This window comes from Lepeophtheirus salmonis, chromosome 7 (genome assembly GCF_016086655.4).
Source record: "Lepeophtheirus salmonis chromosome 7, UVic_Lsal_1.4, whole genome shotgun sequence".
NCBI classification, from domain to species: Eukaryota; Metazoa; Arthropoda; class Copepoda; order Siphonostomatoida; family Caligidae; genus Lepeophtheirus; species Lepeophtheirus salmonis.
In genome coordinates, this window is record NC_052137.2 from 7015507 (window position 1) to 7037023 (window position 21517).

Consider the following 21517-nt stretch of genomic DNA (forward strand, 5'->3'; position numbering starts at 1 on the left):
TTAAGGCACGGAGATCTTTCAAATTTAAATATTGACAAGTTTTACCTTCATCCAAGATAACCCTACACAAAGTAGTCAAGGGGCTTAAGATCTGGACTCAAAAGGGGCCACATAAGTGTTTAAAAAAAAATAATCATAAAGTAAATAAGATATTCTTTTATATAAATACAGGGAGCGGGGATCAAATTGTTGCCTTCTTTAAACCTTGATAACTTGAAGACGACATTATCAAATAAAAAACTGGTTACCAAATAGGAAAGCTATTCTCGTCAGCTGACGATACGTAGTTCAGTTAGCATCATGCCGTCATCATATGAGGAGATAAAGAGCTATAAGTGGAACGAGGAGCTTTCGAGGTCCACCGTAGTCATGGCATTGGTTAATAATGGAAGTGAAATCTCCAATTCAACGATTGCTTCAACCTTAGGAGTGAATTTACTGACTGTTTAGCGTATCCGTAAGAAGCTAGAGGACACCTGGGCCAGATCTTGACCCAGAAGGCAAAGGACAACAGGCTGATGAATTCAACAAAATTGCTCATCAAGCTCAAGCACCCAAAGCAGCCCGGGATGCTGTGGTTTTTCTCTGATGAAAAGAATTTCTGTCCAGATCAGAAGGTCAACAAGCAGAACAACAGGTGGATAGCCACCTGCACCAGCCATGTGAGGAAGGTAATGAAGACCAAGTTCCCTGCAATGGTCATGGTGTTCGGGGTGGTCAGCAGTAAAGGTCATGTTATGCCTCCCCACTAATTTGAAAAGGGTCTAAAGGTCAATACAGAGGTCTACCTGGATGTTATGGAGAAGGTGGTTCTGCCCTGGATCCAAGGGGTGGCCGGAGACAGGCCCTGGGTGTGGCAACAGGACTCAGCACCCTGCCATGTGTCCAAAATCTCCAAGCAGTGGTTAACCGAGAACTGTTATGACGTCGTAACCAAGGATTTGTGTCCTCCTAACTCTCCCGACCTTAATCCTTTGGACTATTTTGTCTGGGGCTATGTCGAGAGACATACCAACAGACATCCCCATAGCACCAAGGCCAGCCTGATGGACTCCATCAAGGAGGTATTCGGCAACATGGACAATGAGATGGTCAGAAGAGCCTGCGGCCGGTTCAAAGGCCGTATTGAGGCCGTTATTGATGCCAACGGTGATTATATCAAATGAATGGCTAGTCTATATCTATATGCTCGTCATAGTTTTGATTTTCAATAAAAAAGTTAAAAAATGTATATTTTGTTTTGTTTTTTGTAGAAAAATATTTTGGCAATAATTTGATCCCCGCTCCCTGTATATATATCTATTATGTTACAAAATAGCCTTAATTAATGTCCTGGGAAACACTGGGCCACATATTCTAGGTATAATTATATTTAAATTAGTATAATTTAATACTAAAGAATGTAATAATGATAACAGATTTGGAAAATTAAAGGAAACCCTTGTTCAGATACCAACTAGAAAAGACGCTCCCGCCTTCTATGACATATTTTATTCACCTCTTTAGTAGGTCATATTTTATGCAAGTGTTCTAGAATGTACCTGTAAAAACTTATTGGCTAATTATTATTGATTTATATGAGTTTTTTCACTATAGGGGATTGTTATTAGGATATGGGGAATCCACATAATTGATGAAGGCTTTAAAGTTTGCCATTAAAGAGAGTAATATCTTCTCTGTTATCAAATGTATGCACTTGAGTGCACTTTCTATATATGTGTATATATTGGCCTATAGCATTATTATTAAAGTTATTTATTACTTTTTATTTATTATGTTCTATCTTTTTACATACTTAAGATCTTTATATACGCACATAAAAGTCAAATTTTGCCTTTCAAATCCATGTATCTTTTCTCATAATTAAACCTTTCAAAAACAGCAGAATATATGCAAAATTGATGCATTTAAAATCATCTTTGAAGGTTGAAAGTACATCATATGTATTTATAATCAATATTCCGCCACTTATATACTTTTTTCTAGAAGGCTTTCGAAATTTAGCTGAGTGTAGTTGTAAATCCTTGATATGAGATGGACACCTTTATTAATATATTACACGTGTTACATCAGACACTCTACTAAACTTATAAGATATATATAACCACTTTTGAATAACACTTTTTATATAGTTTATTATCTAAGGATCAAAATTATCTAGCAAAATGAAGGTATAGAGAAACATCAGGTACCGCAGTACTCTCCTCTATCAATGTGATGTTCTCTTTTATTTAGATTTTTTTGCGGAAAATAGATAAACATTTTTTAAAGGTTATACCCTTAGCTTATTTTCATATTAATAAACATTTTTTCTAATACCAATTTGAAAATCAGAATGATATACGTTGTATATTATTCTACATATTTTCTTTGACTTCTATGACTAAAAACGTAAAATTACGACAATAAGTTATTGAATTAAGTTATTAATTCACTAGTTTAGCAACTTTTTCTTTTTATTAATCAAATGACTTTGCAAAAGGGATTTACACTGCGAATAACTTACCCTAAAAAAATTATGAAATGGGTAATAATAATAGTCAACACTGCTGATCATTTAGGACTATTTGATAACGCATTTACAGCAATAGTTTTTGGTTCTGCGGTCTGTGCACCATGATGTTTTCTCCTTACCTTCATTTCACTGGATCTTCTTGATTTTTGGATAATAAAATATGTCAAAAGTATTATTCATGTCCTTTATGGTATTCAATGCTATGTTTTATCTATACTTTTTCTCCCAGAACTACGCACAATCATCAAAAAAGGCATTTTATAGGATATACTTAGATCCCTTAAAAAATGATTTTCGAGCATCTCACATCTAAAAGCATGAGAAAAAATGTAGAAACATATCAAAATTCAAAAAGTATATTTTAAATAGGTGAAATGAACAATGCCCCTCATAAAAACGCAGAGGGAAGGGCATTTATTTAAAAAAAGGAGACAGATACAAACTTTAGACATCAAATAAAAATTGTTCAGAATTTTAAGCTACGTATGTAAAGCTATGTTTCATTATGACAAGATAAGATTCCTGGAATCTGGATGGCAAGTTTGTTTTTTCGCTAATAAATTGATTTTTTTCATAAAACAAGATGGATTCCCCGGGTCTTTAAGTTTGTATTTTTAATGTAAGGTGTGTTTTTTTTCTTTTCAAAAATGCATAAAGAAATTACAAATCCCAAAAACGAATTATTGTACTAACGGAAAAAGGGAGAACTTATATTGAATAGGAATTAAAAATGGGAAGAAGTGAATTAGCGAGTTAGGCTGAGTATGTATTTTCATTATGAAGGAAGAACTTATTTCTAATTATTATGTTGTCTATTGATAAGTTTGATTAAATTCTGAAGTTATTTAAATCATAAATACAATAATTTTCTTTCAATCCATCCAACAAGTCTATGGTTTCAGCTTCTTTGACGCTTATTGCTGCTCTACAATTGTTCTTTATTTCCATTTAAAAGGTTGAGCCATTCCATTTCTGAGCTTTTTAATCACTTCTCCAAATTCGTGACCCTCTTGCGGAGTAAATTGTAAATATGGAAGGGTTAATAATAATATGATAATAATTAATGTATCAGTTCTTGTTTAGAACTGAACACTGCAGTCCCGTCCAGTTCAGTCCCGTTCCGGTACAGTTTAGTTCTACATCTCAGTCCTAAAACTGATAAACCTCTGTCCTTGATGACGTCACTCACCTTCATTTCTTCTTCTTTTTAAATAAGTTCTAGTACTGACAGTCCAAAAGATTAGTCCTGAGTCTGGACTTGACCAAATAAATATGGACTGATATAATCTTAGCTGATAGCATTTGAATTAGTGTTGAGACAATACCTATGCAGAACGTCCCCGGAATTGTACCAGTGGGTAAATTCTAGAATGCCCTCCTTATACCAGCTCTCAGGGATCTATTGGTGCTCTGGGAACCTTCATTGGAAACGCGTTTAACATTGCTCCCGACAGAATAGTTTTGAGGGATCAATTCCGGCGAGTTAGGAGTCCATTAACACGGGGTTAGCTTACATCTCATTCAAGAAAATAATCAAGTGTTACTTTGCAGGTGTGATTGCTGCAAATCTGATGTAGGTCTTTGATGAGTCCCTGTTTGAAGATGACCTTCACTGCTAACAACGCCAAGAATCATAACTTGTTGTGGTACTTTGGCTTTATGATTTTAGGGACGCTATAAGGGAACTATCTATTGTTCCTTGATTTATGTTCCCGGGTTTGATAGAAATTTTTCTCATCGGAGAAGAACCAGACCAGATATTTCCCGGAAGGTTCTGTTTGAGCTTGATTAAAACCCTGGTTCAGGTGACCTTTTTTCCCCTGTTTGACGGGGTTAGAAGCTGTCCCTTTCAATGTACATAGTTGTGATACCGTAGATCTTCATTGATGACACGATGAGCAGTGGAATGGGACGCTACGTTGATGCTGTCAATGATCGCATTCATCGATTGGCGGGATTCTTCTCTTTTTGTTTTGTTTATTTTCCTCAAGACTACGGACGCTTTCAGTCTCATCCGGGAAATCATCGTTAGTGAGTCCTTAACATCATGATTGCTACGTTTTCTGAATTTTTGGACGAATTGAGTTGTGAACCAGACTGTTTTAACTAAAAAGGCGTTGTCTATTTCACCATTTAAATTGCACAAAATATACAAAAGTGTGCAAAAATCAGGTTAATATGAGTAGTACCTCCTTCAGTTCCTTTTCTTTTGTCTTATTATTCTATTTTTTTGTACAAGACAGTTATAATAAATGCAATAATATTAGTTTACAATTCAATAATTTGGTCTTTATTCATTTACACATACGACTATACCAGAAGCATTATAAGCAACTGACGTAGGGGAGTGACATTCGTACCAGACTTACTTTCCATTAGTTTGTAATAAAACCGGTTTGTAGGGGGATGGGATGAGGTCAGAGACAATTGAGAACGTTTAAAATAACAAATCTTTAATAAGTAGTCCTTTTTTTTAATAACAATATTCCTAGTTTTCAAATGGAAAGATCCTATAACTCATATAATCAATATATTTAAATAGTTAATTTTATTTGGGCATTGGTGCATGAATAAATCGTTTTAAATCCTGTCTACATTTACACTTGTGGATATACATTACAATATATGTATATATGCTAATCAATTTTGAGTGCCTATTTAATCATTTTTTTATGTGTAAATCCAATTTTACACATATCAAGTATACTTAAGTATAAAACTATATTAAATATAATCAGTTAAGAGATTTTTACATTTATAATGGGAAAAAGAAATTTCGTATATTTGGCTCTATTTCAATGCTTTATAAGGAGGTTTACTATTATTGTGGATTCGGTCCTTATTTATTTTGTCCAGTCCAGTCTTATGACCGGTCCTATCGGTCCTTAGGACCATTGGTATTTGGGATTTGTTCTTAACTCTCGGTCCTTGTAATTGTTCATAAAAATATCCATGGTTTATTTAGGTAAATGAGATATATGAAATATGTATTAAGATTATAGCACATATGTTGAAAAAAGTGTTATTTTTTTCATTATAACATAATACAAAACAATTAAATTACCTTCTTATATAATTTATTCTATTTTATAACGGAATAATTTAAAAAAAAAAACTCCCTTCTTGACGTCACGAGGGATCTATTTTACCTGCGTCAAGGACAGACAAATGGTACTGGACTGCACCACGGTCCTAAATAAGGACCGATACAACACTAGTTACAATTATCCGATTTAAGCCAAGTAAGCTCTGTTCTGTTTGATAACTTATTGCCAAGGAGAATCCAACTTCATAATGCCCCTTCTGTAGAAGCCCTTGCCCCTATTGGAGATACACCAATGATGGCTGCTTCTTTCGATCGCCAACTTCAAACGGTCGAGTTGTTCATAGTGGAGGGCAAAATTGAGTGGAGGAAAAAGATTGTTTGAATCACTATTGTGCAAAACGAACCGAAAGAGTATTGGTGGCCCCTTATACATGTCAAATTTTCTTGTTCCCTTTCGACACTTTTTTCCCTCTCAGGTAGTAAAAATGTAAAATATGTCAAATTTCATCCTTTGAAACTTCAAAACTCGACACACGATATTTCATGACTGAACCGGCCACGCTCAATATTTTCCCTATAGTGTTTGTAATATACACGTACACCTTTATCACACCTTATCGTATGATCATTATTTGACCAATAATGAACAAGATATACTAGGTTAAAAAAACGGCGGGGAATACGAAATTACTTTTTCCCAAACTTATATTTGGGATGATGAGATTTGACTAATAATATAATATGTTAAACTAATGGTGACACGTTGATCACGTGATTCATCTTTGCCCAAATATGATTGGCTACGTGAATAATTTTTTGTAGACTAAGGTGCACTAATTTCAAATAATTTTTTTGTTTTTCGAAAAAAAAATTGTGTATCCATAGGTATTGTCAAGGAATTAATTTTTTTTTTTTTTAAAGTTTCAAAAATCTATTATAGCTGGTGATAAAAAAGTTTAATTTTTGGAGAAAAATTAGGAAAATTAAACTAAATTACAACGTTTGAAATTTTCAGTAAGAAGTAATAATTCCTGAATAGTGGGGGGAGGATACAGCCCCTACCAAGTAGTAATTGTCGATGATTATATCAATGAAGTTATTCACTTGTTAATTTAATCTGATACACGTGACGTCTATGTGTCAGGTGATATCTTTACTAAATCATTTGTGTATCTTGTTGCCTCTATATATACTTCTTTATCTATAATCTCAGCTATCTCAAAAGATACATCTTGCACATAATTTTTTATTGTTGTAAAATAAATGTTCTTAGGCTAATTCGTTATGTGACTATGTTTTATAGCTATGATCATATTGTATAATATTTTTATTTTTATTTTAAAGATGTTGCTGCGGCTCCTCCGTTCACTCTCACATGGACTATTCATTCAAAGCCACTTCTCCACCACCCCTTACCACAGTCGTAACAAGGGCCTCAATAGCAACGACAAATCTTCCAGAGTCTCTTACCTCATCCCGTGATGATTCCTCAAGCTATCCTAACACAGTTGAAGAACATTGGAACCCTGCAAAGCACACAGTCTCTTTCCCTACGGATGCCTATGGCTATATAGATTTCCGTGGGGGCGCACAGACCAATAAAGCCCAAGTACGTCACTTTTACTCTCAAATAGTTTTATATTAGTTCTTATTGAGGACTGAAGACTACAGTCTCGTCAAATTCAATAATCTGGGTTCAGTCCTGCACATTAGTCCTAAAACTTAAAAATGACTTCGATCAACTTTTTTTCTTTCTGTCAGTTCTAGTACTGACAGTCCGAAGGACCGACAGTCCAAAGAATGGACTGGACTAGATTGAATAAATAAGGGCTAACACCACACTACTCTCAAAGTATTAGGGCTGCTCACTGCCCCATTTTGAGATCGAGCTCTGAGGTTTTTTTTTTTTTTTTTGACATTTTCTTTCAAATGAGCTGGGCATGGATTTTTTTTCGTTTCGCAAACAGTTTGCTGAATTACCACTCTGTCGAAAAAAATAATGGATATATTTCATCATAATTAATGCTGCAACACTATTTAATTTATTCTATTTTAAGAAGATGAAACTATAGTTATTAGTCACGAATTGTAATCTTTAATTAAGTCATTTTATTAAGAGGATCCTTCAATAGTTGACTCGAACCGCTATTGGAACAAAAAACTTTATAATTACCCGATAAATACGACTCCAAAATACACAGTAGATTTTGTTGTGAATATTTAAATTTCTTTAGCAAATTTTTTTGGATTACTTTTTGGAGGTACTTGTGCTTCTTATTTAGCATAAGATGCTTGTTTAATGACAAAATCCATCTTTAGAATCACGGAGTCGATAACTAATTATCATTACAATTCGCAGCAAATAATTTTTTATTTATTTATTTGATTATTAATTTCCCTTTAATTGGTCAGATGAAGTTGCACTGATTAAGTATTAGTAAGCATTTTGGTATTACTATTAGTCTATCTGACCTAGGAATCTTCTTTGAAGAATGAATATTTCCTTCTCTAGGAACTACCAGTGCACGAAGCTTCACAGATTTAGTTCAAGGGAATAATTTCTTACGAGCAAGTATAAATGAAGCATTATCAAATATATATATATTATATTTTTTCGGCAAAATGTTGTCAGCTGCGTGTTCTAGATCTCTTTTTCCGTCACCAAAAATTTTAATTGAGTGGGGTCTTGCTCATGAATCTTGAGCGCTTCTAGTTAATACTTTGCTCGCTCTGAATGATTGACTAATTTTTTCTAATTTGAATTATTTCAGTATATTCGACTCGGCTATGATACAAAATCAGATCTTGTTTTGGCTCTCCTACTTCGAGAGTGGGGACTGGAGAAACCAAAGCTACTGATTAGTGTCAATGGAGGAAAGGCAAATTTTGATCTTCAGCCCAAGCTTAAAAGAACTCTACGAAAAGGTCTGCTCAAAGCAGCTAAAACGTCAGGAGCATGGATTTTTACTGGTGGAACGAATAATGGGGTCACAAAACATGTTGGAGATGCCCTTATTACCGAAAAATCTCCACGCATTAAAGGTATTGTGTCTTTTATTGTATACTAGTAAAGTGTTAGCCCGCGTTGCTCAGGCCAAGGAGGGAGCGGGAAATCACAACAACAACGGTCAATGTTATTTTTTCTTAATGTTTAGACACCTTCGGAGCGGGCGAGCATTATAATAGAGCGCTTGTATATTATATGCTTATATAAAATATATTGTTATGAATTTAAAAAAAAATTGTGTTGTAAACTTCAAATAACATACAAATATAATTGCATGAAAAAATTTATTTAGATGATAAGTCCATCTCATACTTCTGTCGAAAAATTTTCAAATCAAAATCCATGAAGACAATTGCAAAAAAAATGTTTACAATTAATTTTGCCTAAAAAAGTAGTAAATACAATTTATTGGGATTGTAAAGAAATATACAAAAAATACTTAAATTTTTTTTCCTTTCTTGTGAAAATAAAAATCGATAAAAAGAATAATGTCGTCGAAAAAATAAACATTGATAACTGGTTGATTTTTTTGATAAAATGTTCCAGAAATTAACAATTTAAATATGAACTGTGTGTCCAAAATACATCGTTTTGTGGCATTTCTTCTTAAAAATTGAAAATTGACGTTTGATGAAAAAAAGAGAAACAAATTGGAAAAATATTCAGAAAATGACAGATATTACAGTTAAATATCAATTTTCATGCGTCAAATTTATATGCAAAGTAATTTACAGACAAATTTTATTTAATCTACGAATCAAATATTACATTGAAATTCAATTTTTTTCCACCTAAAAAAAAACGAAATTGTACATACTTTTTTTTTTGCCTATGACTTTTTGTTTTTGAATAAATTTAGAAAAGTCTTGGCTCATATAGTTATTTTTTGAGACGCCACTCACTTTTTGAATTATAAGTCAACCCCTATCTAGTCTCCTTGAGATCCAAAAATAGTTTCTGTGTTTTTTGTGTTTTGGGTATTGAAAAAAAAAAAAAAAAAAATTAAACACACAAATTTTATTTGATCTATATACAGATTATATTTACAGAATTTTCACTCACGTCATAAATTGCATCATAATAGAAGGATACGCCATCTTTTTTTTTATCTATATAAAAAGGACCAATTTCCAATAAATCTAAAATAAACTCCATCAAATTGCTTTTAGAATAAAATAAAAAAAATGACTTAACACTTGCATTGAATACTACTTGATGTCAATTATCAACATTCATTTCTAAATTTAATCATAGTAATATGTACTGACACTCCCTAAAAATGGCTACACTTGTACAATTTTTTTTTATCGATTAGGAACAAGAAAAGTGGGGTAATTAGAGAGTAAATATCTTATTCTCTCCATCGTAATAGCTAATGTACTATCAACAATATGGAAATAAAATTGTATATGGGCATATTTTTTATACATTAGTAGAGTAGGGAAATTAAGAAATTAAAATTAATTCTGAACTCGGATGGTTTATACAAAATCTAACAAGTATCATGTTTTGAAGACAAATTTGAAAAATTATTTTTTTTTATTTCAAAAATCCATAGCAAAAAAAACTCAAAAAATCCATTACTATTTGCATAAAATTAAATTTTTTCAAACGAAAGTTCGAAAATCTAAAGCCTTTCTCATAAAATTAAATTATTTCAATAAAAATTTCAAAACTCCAAAGCTATTTAGAAAAAAATTAATTTTTTTTGAAAAAAAAAAATTTTAAAATTTTAGTTTTAAATATATTTTTTTTGACAAAAAAACCACATTTATGAAATTTTTAGGAGAAAAATTTTCATAAATCCTTTACTATTCATAAAAAATTTGAAAAATTAAATTTTTTAGTGAGAAAGAACAATTTATTTCATTTGGGAGGGGGGCTACAGCCCTCGTGGACGCGCCCCTGATGCTGTTTATCTTTTAACTATTTTGCTAAAAAGAATTAATTTCATATTACATATATTTAAGGAAAAGAAAGCAGTTTTATGAATGAATGCAAGTCCTTGATATAAGGATTAAAGTATTTAAACAATCATTTCCAATACATATGTATTTGAGTAGTACTTAAATGTTGCATCCCTTGGCTATAAAATTATGTATGGGCTAAGGGGTTTTTATCTGTTTGTTGCAATACTTTTTTTCAAGAAGATTCACGTGTAATACATATTTAATAAATGTATTTTGTTAATAGCATTAATGTCATTTCTTTCAAATATGCTACAATTATTAATGTATATAAATCAATGGCTTTGCCATTATCATACTTGCATGTTAGTATTAACTTTAACTAACCTTAAAGAACAATAAACAAAAACAAATATCAGTCTTATTGTGGATTTTTTTTCTGTAGCTTTGCCAATTCAATGGATTGATGAATGTTGTTATTTTTGTTCACTACTACAGAGTGATTCATTAAATCAAAAGACTTTAAATTTAAACATCAACTAGATTTAATAATTCATTGATTAAAATTAAAATTTCAACAAAAATAAAGATGTATGTCTGAGTTCTCTTAATCATTAATGTAGGGGCCCTTAGCGATAATGATGTCTGCCAAGCATGGCGGAAGGACTTGCATCCGCTTTGGAGGTAGTCCCCTTTCATGGCGTCCCAGTACTGGTGGACAGTGGCTTTGAGAGCCTCGGGGCAAAAGAGTGAATAAATAGTTTTAATGAACTCAAAAGTCTCGTTCAAATGAGTTTTGCAGATTGATGACATGGGTTTTCTTTCATGAATGGTGTCAAAAGTGGCCTCTCCACCCTCACAAGGGACTTTCCTCCACTTTTTTGATAGCCCGAACAATAGTCTGGTGTAAAAACCCGACATCTCTTGCATGGACCCACATTGACTTGAGGGGATTGGCTGTGGCTGTTTTCTTTAACTCCTGGGGATCCAGTTGGTCCTTTTTGGCAGAGCCCATCTTCCTCTCCAGCGTTTCAGACTTACTCACGGCGTAGATGGTGGTCCTGGAGACGCCCATTGCTTGGAGCGTCCAAATGGAAATTCAACGACCACGTTACGGGCCCTTTTCTTGCCTTGTACATAAACTCTGGTTTTTAAGTTTGTAACTTATTGTTTATGCTTTAATATATCAAAATATAAATTAATTTCAATCACTGAACCTTTACTAAATATTGAATTTGTAAGAGTCTAGATATCAATGGACATCCCAGTGTTTTGTAGTTTATGCATCTGCTTATCGCGTCGCTACCTTTATCATATCATGCAGTCTTACATCTGTAACGAAACTGGGTATGAAAAGGCCCGAAAACAGTTGATAGTTAAAAGACTCGATCGGTCGATTTTTCACAGTTATTTGAATTATCACAATAATTTTTTCAATAATGGAACAGAAGGGTTCATACTGTTAACAAGGGCTCATTCTAATTCAACCAATCGACATTTTAAAAATATTTATTATGGAAAAAGAAGTAGAAACATCGATAGCTGACAAAAAAGCCGTGTTATCCTAATATGTCGCTAGAGTTTTAAATAGTAAGCATTATATGAGATAAAAACTGAAAACTCGTGACCCTGACAATTTGTGTACTGTTTTTGAGGAGAACAGTTCATGACGTTTTATTAGATTACTTACATTCATAGCTGTCAAACAATATCTTACCCAGTGTTGGGCAAGTTACTTCCAAAATGTAATATATTTCATATTTTTAGTTCTTGCATTTGAAAGTAATACGGTTCTTTACAATATTACCTTCTGTATAGAGTAATAAATAATAAGTTACTTATTACCAGGCTTCCCACCATCACATAAAGGTCACCTTACTGTGAGGTTCTTGTCTTTTTCTCTGATATATAGGAAATAGTGTGAGTATTGAATTATCCTTCGTTTTTGCTATATTGAAATCTCCAAACCAAATCGTCTTCTTTTTCTGTTGATTTAAAACCGTTTCTTCTCCTCTGTTGCGCCTGTATTGTTTGCTCGATAACAGCTCGCCTGTTAGACAGCTCGGATTGTAACGCGCGTTACCGGATTCAGTAACTGTAATTATATTACCGTAATATATTTAGTAGCGTGTTACTCCGTTACTACCTAATGTAATATATTACAGTAACGCGTTACGTCCAACGCTGATCATACCCTAATAACTCCATAATAAATCCTCATTGTTACTCGATAATTTTTAGTCGCTAGATGGCTCTTACGTTGAATCAATGTTAATTTTTAAACACTTTTTCCCCCCAAAAAGCAACATTTTTTGAAACAAAAAACAAACAAAAAAAACCCTGGCTCAATTCACTCAAATTTTATCAATATAATTGATTGCTCAATTTGAATCTCTTGGTCACATCATAAATAGCCCTAATTCCATTAATGGAACATTATATTAAAATGTAGGCAGCAAGTGTTGATGTTATTATAGTTAGCCTAGAGTGTAGTACATACTTGCAAACAGACAAATTTTGCTTTATTAATATAGATGATCTCTTTTGACGTCGTTTGTGAGTTCTTAAATACTCCTATTATTTTTAAAATATATATTTTTTTAGTGTATGTTTAATGAAGGATTAAAATTGACGTATTTTATATCTGTTATGAAGGATATACCGATACATGTAAATATATTAGGGGGTTCTATATATCTACCTTTAATCTTAATAGCATTTATTTCCCAAGTACATGGAAGAGCTTTATAAATTGATGTAATATTCTTGGAAATGGGGGTATCAGACCCTTTTTAATGAGGCGCAAACTCTTTTATGTGTTAGAATACATACCAGGTGGGAGCTTGAAATCTACACATTTACGATTTATTGTACATAAGGTACACTGTTAACATATTCAATTTCATAGTACTTTTATACGATGAGTATGAAATAAAAGCTTTTATTTAATAAATTAGTTTGAATATCTATAAACATATGTCAAACTTTATTCAAAATGTAAATTTCTCAAATTCTGTATAAATAAAGTAGAATTTAATTACTAAACGATAATACAACTGTGTCTCATGACAAAACAAACATAGTTTACATGAATTGAGACCACCTGTCTGTTCAGACAGTATATAATCTGTATTAATCCCTCGGACAGAACAATTTGCGTGTCGGACAAGTCTGAATGTAAAGCGCTGATACATTAAAGAGAGAAACAATACATAACGTCTCAACATTCGTTCGTGAGGGTCACACTCCAACTGAAATTTCAAGGCTTATTGGAATCTCCAATAATCAGCCAAGTATCTTGGAGTCTCTTACATTGCACTTATTTAAACAGTTGCAAAAGTTGATGGTACACCCTTGGTTATGTTGGAGGGACCTATGCTTACAAACAGCATGAAAGAGACAATATCCGACGTTGCAAATGACTGATCAATGAGCTTGAATCTGCGCCACCTAGAAGAGTATAAGTTTTTTTTTTATATGAAAAAGCATTTGATGTAAGCCCAGTTTATGTCCGTCGTAATTGGCGAGAAAATCATATGCAACACACACAAAAAAAACATGTATCGCTGTGGCTTTTCGACATCAAATGAGATTATGGCACCTCTTATTTCGTTCATTTGGGGCTAGAGGCTGAATGCTAATGACTACATTGAAGTACTTCAAGACAAATTGCTTTCTTAGGTGGCAAAAAAGTTCCCTAAAGTTAATATTGTCTTCCAGAAGAATGGAGTTTCTGCACAGACGGCCAAAATTATCCAATCATTGTTGACCAAAAAATCCATTTCTGGGAGAAAACTATAGCCCAGATGCGAGCGCCCTTGACTATTCATTCTGGCTGCATGCTGAGATGAATGCGGCATGTAAGGAGCAAATGGGGTGTGGGGTTCATACATGCACCTTTAAATAAGGCCTGGATTAGAATGAATCCGGACTACATATGCAAGACTTGCATTCATTTTTTTTAAAGAGGATTACTGCTATAATGAGAAATCCTTATCAGTCCTTATTTATTTGGTGCAGTTCAGTCTTAAATCCAGCCCTATCAGTCTTTGGTGCAGGCCCTCATGACTGTCGATTCATTGGGATTCAGTACTAGAACTGTTTTTAAAAAAGAAGAAATAAAGTTGGATGACGCCGTCAAGGGCCGAACTTTATAAGTTTTAGGACTGATATGGGGATGGAACTATAGTCTTCATTCCTAAATAAGGACCGACAAAATACTGGTCACAGATGACTATAGCACATAGATTATTTAGCTAAGGATTAACCGGCATTGCTCGGGCATAGGAGTGAAAGGGAAAACTCATTGAAAATGGTCAAATTAGTTGAGAAAATTAAAAAAAATGAATGTTTCGTTCTTGTCTAAAAAGATCCTTATAATTTTAATTCGCTTGGATTCTTCACACAATCAATCCGGATAAGTAAGGATATCTACAAAGTCTCATTATCGCAACTCCCCCCCCCCCAAAAAAAAACTCATATTATTGCCTCATGTAACCTTAGTAGTTATTGTTATGAATATATATATATATATAAAGAATGCATTATAAACTTGAAATAACATAACAACATATATGCATCTAAAAAATTGTTTAGATGAGAAGTTCATTTTTTATTTACTTCAAAAAATTCCCAAATCGAAATTTACAAAGAAAATTTCAAAAAACTTTTTGCACTAATTCTGCAAAAAAATAGTTATAGCATTTATTGGAATTGTAGAAGAAACACAAACCTACCAATACTTACTTTTTGCGTACTTGCAAAATATTGCAAAAATTTTGGAAAAAAATGATCCGGAAATTGAAAATACTACTATCAAGATATTGCAAAGGCATTTTTGGCGCAAAAAGCATCCTCTTGTGTCATTTTTTCTTAAAAAACTGAAAATTAACGTTTGATGAAAAAGTGGAAAGAAAAAAAGAGAAAAAAATGATAAAAATTAAAAAATTATTCGGAAAATGACAGATATTTTAGTTAAACATCAATTTTTATTTGGCAAATGTATATGCAAACTAATCTCCAGACAAATTTCCACAAATTTTATTCCTTTTACTAATCCCATATTTTATTGGAAGTTCATTTTTTTGCACCTGAAATAAACGAAATTGCTATTATTTTCATATATTTATTTTTTAAGCCATAACTTTTTTGATTTTGAATAAATTTAGAAAACGTAGAAATTTGTATAGTTGCTTTTGAAACTCCAAGCACTTATTGATAAATAATATAACCCCCTAAAACAGATTTTGGGTATATCATACCCCCCTTATATGAACTCAGCCAAAATTGATACCACAGTCTTAGCCTGTCCCAGCTCAAAAGTGGTATACATGCAAAATTATTTGTGTATAGTTTTAGTATTGTGAATATGTGTTATTAATGTTTCTTATAGATAAGATATTTTATTCTTTTTTTTTATAAAAATGCATATTGGAGTCTTATTTTTCACTACTTCTTTGCAAAATTGGTGCAATTATCAATCATCAAGTTTTAAGTGCACATTAATTAATTATCTTCCCTGATTCTTTAATTATCAAGTTGTGTTTGTTTTTGGAGGAGAAACTTTTACTACAGAAATTCTTTTAAAAAAAAGAAATGCGAATAATATTCACTCACAAAATCCAATTATCAACAGTCGTCAACAAAGTACAACTTATACTTTTGTTTGTTTTTTCGAAGTAAAGGTATGATTTACTGGGCAATCAGGGGAGTTTTTCAATATTTCATTTTTTTAATTTTTTTTCCAAAAAATTAAATTTTTTGGAATTTTTTTTCAAAAATCTACAGTTGTACACGAAATTTTTTTTTTCCAAAAATTAAATTTTTTGGAATTTTTTTTCAAAAATCCACAGTTGTACACGAAATTTTTTTTTCAAAAATTAAATTTTTTGGAATTTTTTTTCAAAAATCCACAGTTGTACACGAAATTTTTTTTTTTTGAAATTTTTTAATAATTCACAACTCTTTACAAAAAAAATTAAATTTTGAATATTTATTTTTTTATTGAAAAATAATTTCAAAAATTCACAGCTATTTGCAAAAAAATTCAAATATTACATTTCTTGAAAAAAATAAATTAAATATTACATTTTCTTGTAAAAAGTAAAAATTCCTTAGTTTGGACAGGTCATGTCCAGCCCATCCCTTGCGGAAACCTTTGGTAGATGTCATGATTTTATTGACAAAGGCTCTAATAACGGTTTCTAGCCTACTTTTGAAGCATTTTCATTATCAAATGAATAATCAATCATTAATTGATGACCACTGAATGATTTTAATGTGTGGCTAATATTAAATCATTTTATCTTTTAAAATGTGAGTATTATAAATCCCCTTTACAGATAATTGTAACATGAATCATCTGCAAATATATTTATTCTTTTTTGGCATGACCTTTTTATATATATTATGAATATTTGCATAGAGACGAAAAAGTATTAGCATATGTTAAACAAAGATATTTTAACATATTTATAATCAAATGCTTCAAAGGTTACAATTTATACATTGCTATTCACGAGATAATATTTCTTTAGCTTTCTACAGATATAATCCCATGGTGTAACTAACTAAACTAAGGTAAGTTTTCTATATTACAAAAATAAGGGATTTACTTTTTGTTAGTCAAATTAAAATTATCAAAAAGTATTGAAATTGCTTTGTGAAAAAGTTTTTATATGTCATATTACTATAATTAAATGTCAAGTTCATTCTTTAAAAAAATTAAAAATCACATGAAATAAGTTAAATATGTGGTGTGTCAACATTAAAATCAATCTTGAACAAAAATCAAAGGGTCGGTCAAATCTCAATTAATATTTTTCTTCATATATATATATACAGTCCAATATTTTATTGACATATTTGATTCAATTATAGGATTATTATTCAAATTTGTGGGATATTTTAAGATACCCAAGGATTTGAATGATGGTTTGGAGCCTTCAATTGATTTAAGAGATTGATATTGGTCCCGATACGGCCTTTTCAATAAAATCTGTCAATTTATCATCGTTGTACAGAGTGCAAAAGTTTTGGTGATTAAGAAGCAAAACCAAAACTTTAATAATTTTTTTATTAGAAAAGTATAATGAAAAATATTATTGAAAAAACTTTGAGCAATCAATATTGGCAATAATTATTCAATATGGCTACCTCCAGCCTGTATCACAGCCTCCACAAGAGGTCGGAACTTGGCGTAGGTTTCCAAAATATAATCGGCGGACATGTTGACACATTGTTTCTTGATGCTGGCCTTGAGCTCCTGCGCATATATGTATAAAGTTTTCCCAACCTTGTTTTCTAAGACACACACTGAACTTGAGGTGATTGAGATCAAGACTGGAAAAGGGCCAGATGTTCTTGTCCCAGAAGTCAGCAAATTAATTCTTACAGAAGTTCTGTGTCTTCAAGGCCTATGGCTTAGGGCACCGTCTTGGGTCCACAAATATTTGTTTTCAGGATAGTTAGCCTTCAGCCAGGGTAAGATTTTCCAATTCAGGACCTTATAGTAGGTCTTATCCCCGATTTTCTCATTGGGCTTGAATATCAAGGCATCCATTTTCTTCCCATCAGAGGCCACGCCACTAATCACTTTATTTGTTCCGGATGTTTTGTCCTGAAGTTGCCCTGGACTTCCTCAGATGTTGCCACTATAAATCTGTCGTTTCTGCGGTTCAAAACATGGTCGACTGTGAAGATTTTCTTGTCTGAGAAGATCTTCACAGTCGACAGAATACTCTTCAAGTAATCAAGGACTTTTTACATCTCTCAAGCCTTAAGACCTTCATCCTGTCGGTAAGGAGATGTCTTGAGTCCTTACAAATCTCTTAAGGCCAAGGTCATCATAAATTGCCCTCGTGATGGTGATCTCATCCACGTTGAACTCGTCAGCCAATCAGAGTATTAATGTTGTTGGTTCTTCCTTGATCTTGGCTTCCAAGTACTTAATAAATGTTTTATCTCGCTTCAAAGCCTTTCCTTCACTTCTTGCCTTCCTTTTGACTCCTTTCCCATTCCCCTTGGCCACATTGATGTTCCGGACTGTCTTCACGGTCACGCTGATAATGCCTGAAATTCTTTTTGGATCAACATCCGCGTTGAGAATATCCGAAACCCTTTGCCTTTTTGATTCCTGTTAATTCATTTTTTGTCCGATTTTGTTCAAATTGAAACAATGCACATGAAAAAAAAAAAAAAATTACTAGAACTCAATAATTAACTTAGACCTATTTAGTAACGGCGAGTTTGCAAATCTATTGGACGACGAAATACTAGTGTTCGCTGTTTTTTAAAGTTGACCAAATTCAAAATTATCATGGATCGTGAGATGTGTTTAGGTGTGGGTAATTACCCCTTAATTTTTTTTCTGTGCCATCAAAAACCATTAACCTCCATCTGGTCAAAGTTCCAGCGTTCTGAATGTACTTTTAAATGAGATCAAATTAAAAAAAGGAAAAAAAATCGAATTAAAATTAAGGCATAAGAAAAGAAAAACTTTTTTTTTTTTTTTTTTTTAATTTGTTAGTAATTTTTTTGACTTTATTATGTAGTTGATTTTGTAAGTTAAAATTCATGAAGTAACTATTGACGGTATAAAAATATAGATAAATAATTCTAGATTTTTGTATTTATTCAGCTATTTATATAATTAAATGTTTTCAAGAACAAGATACAAATGAACATAAATATTCTTAGTTGTTAAATCTTTGTTTTTGATGTTGTTTATTTGTTTTCTTCACATGAATAAACTGACTTAAAAAATTATTTAAATACTATGAAACGAAAATAAAAGGGGCAAAATCTTATACAGCTCTCAAATTTCAAACTTTTCCTATAAAACGTACACTTTAACATTTGTGGCTATCAAAGGAAGTGTACCAGACATAGATGAATATTTATATTAATGTTTGAGCAGAGATCAATAGTACTTTGTCCTGATCTATTAGATTGTACAAAAGGGGCCACATTATGTATCTGAAATTTTTTTGAAAAACATCTTGGAACAGTACCAGATGCGAGATGGGTTAATACTGTTTTTACCCTTTAAAGATTATATATTCAAAAAATCCACCAGTGAAACTTAAAAGACTTCTTACAATGATTTTAAATGCCTATGGTACTACGTTCCTTCATATAAAAGATTCCCTCACATCAAACACGGATCGAAACAATTTTTATTTACAATAAATCAAACAAAGCAATATCTCAACTCTCAAAAAAGAAATGAAAAAATCGACCTTATTTAAGACACATTACTGCTTTGCATATCCAGAAAATGTCTTTATACGTTCTTTGTTCGATTCAAACCAGTTCACATCATATTAGAAGATCGTAAAAAAAGAAAAAAAAGGTCAAGTCAGTCAATTTTTTCCTACAAAAAAATTTCTAAATTTACATCTAACTAATTACTTAGATTTAATTAACTTGAATGCAAATCCTGAAAATTACTAAACTTAAACTCCTCTAATATTTGACACAACAAAAAATGAATTGTTAAAATGTGCACAAGGTGAAGATTATCTCTACCAGTTATTCTGTGCAATTCTCAAAACGTTGAAAGATACGTAGCATCAACAACAAAAGAATCCTAGAAAACATATGATCAAGAGAAAAGACCCAAAAATTTAATTGTTTCAAATCACTCAAGATCAAAATTGAATAACAAATCTCAAAAGTCTGATTTCATGAATTAATTTACTGATTATTTACAGATTTAAAAACTATGTATACGTATGACCATTTGTATCTTGTTCTTGAAAAATTTTTATTATATAAATAGTTGAATAAATAGAAAATACATAATTACCTAATTATATTTGTATACCGTCAATAGTTACTTAATGATTTCTTGCATACAAAACCGTCAGCATAATAAAGTCAAAAAAATTACAAACAAATTCAAAAAAATTATCAAATAAGTTTTTCTTTTATTATGCCTTAATTGTAATAAGATTTTTTTCTTCTTTTAATTTGATCTCATTTTGAAGTACTCCCGGAACACTGCAACATTGACGGGATCGAGGCTAACAGTTTTTGATGGTACAGAAAAAAAAAAAAAAAATTAGGAGGGCATTACCAACACCTAGACACATGTCACAATCCATGATAATTTTAAATTTGGTCAGCTTTAAAAAATAGCGAACACTCGACATAACACGTATAGGAATGAAAATGTTTTTCTAAGAACTCTACATGATATTCAAACCTCAACAATTCTTTAAAATTATACAATTTAAAATGACAGAACCTCTTTATTTGAAAAGGGGGATTGTTGATTTTTCAAGATTATAATATTCAATGTGCTTGAAAATAAATTGCCCATTGGTATGTTTTAAAATTATACGCTTTGTATCGTCAGACGGACCAGAGTTATGAAAGCTCACCTTACGCACTTTTGAATCCGTTTTTCTTTGAAACTTACTCTCCGGGAACAAAAGTTCTTTTGAGATTGGAACAATTTTGAGGGATATTTTTGTTAAGTAGTCTGTCCTGATACAATTAGACAAAGTTTTTTGAATAGCAAATAATTTTTGTATTCAAATAATTTATTGATAAGACCGTTATCGAGCAGCTGAAGAAAACGTCGTTGATATTAGTTGGCCATTATCATATACAGTGGGGGTCAATTAAATACGATTCTCTGCCAATTTTGTAGGTTTGTCCAATCATAAAGATTTCTATGGAATTAATGTCATATGGAACGATGTAGCTCAATGAAAAAAGTGCTCTGGAGAAATTATTCTCTTGAACTTATTGCGTGGAGGTTCGCGTGCCGTTCGTTCCTAGAAAAGGAAATATACTTTATATATACGGACTTCCCAGAAGATTCCTAGATCAGATGGAGTAAATGTAATACTATAATGTTGGCTTATACTTAATCAGTGCAATTCCATCTGACCCATTAAAGGAACATTAAAATAATAATAATGATTTACGGAGACGGGTTGGGCCTCTCCATGACCTTAATGTGATTCTTCTTGAGGTACTCTTTTGTTGCAATAGTCGTATGTATTTTATAATTGTCGTGGGGGAATACCTAT

The 21517-nt window shown here is 31.9% G+C and overlaps 1 protein-coding gene across 1 annotated transcript in view; it reads left to right on the forward strand.

The window, feature by feature from the left end:
• Positions 1-21517, forward strand: part of Trpm (transient receptor potential cation channel, subfamily M) — a 118343-nt gene that overhangs the window by 50708 nt on the left and 46118 nt on the right. The window contains 2 exon segments of the mRNA XM_071890125.1: positions 6906-7170; positions 8333-8603. Coding sequence (XP_071746226.1) covers positions 6906-7170; positions 8333-8603 — 536 coding nt within the window.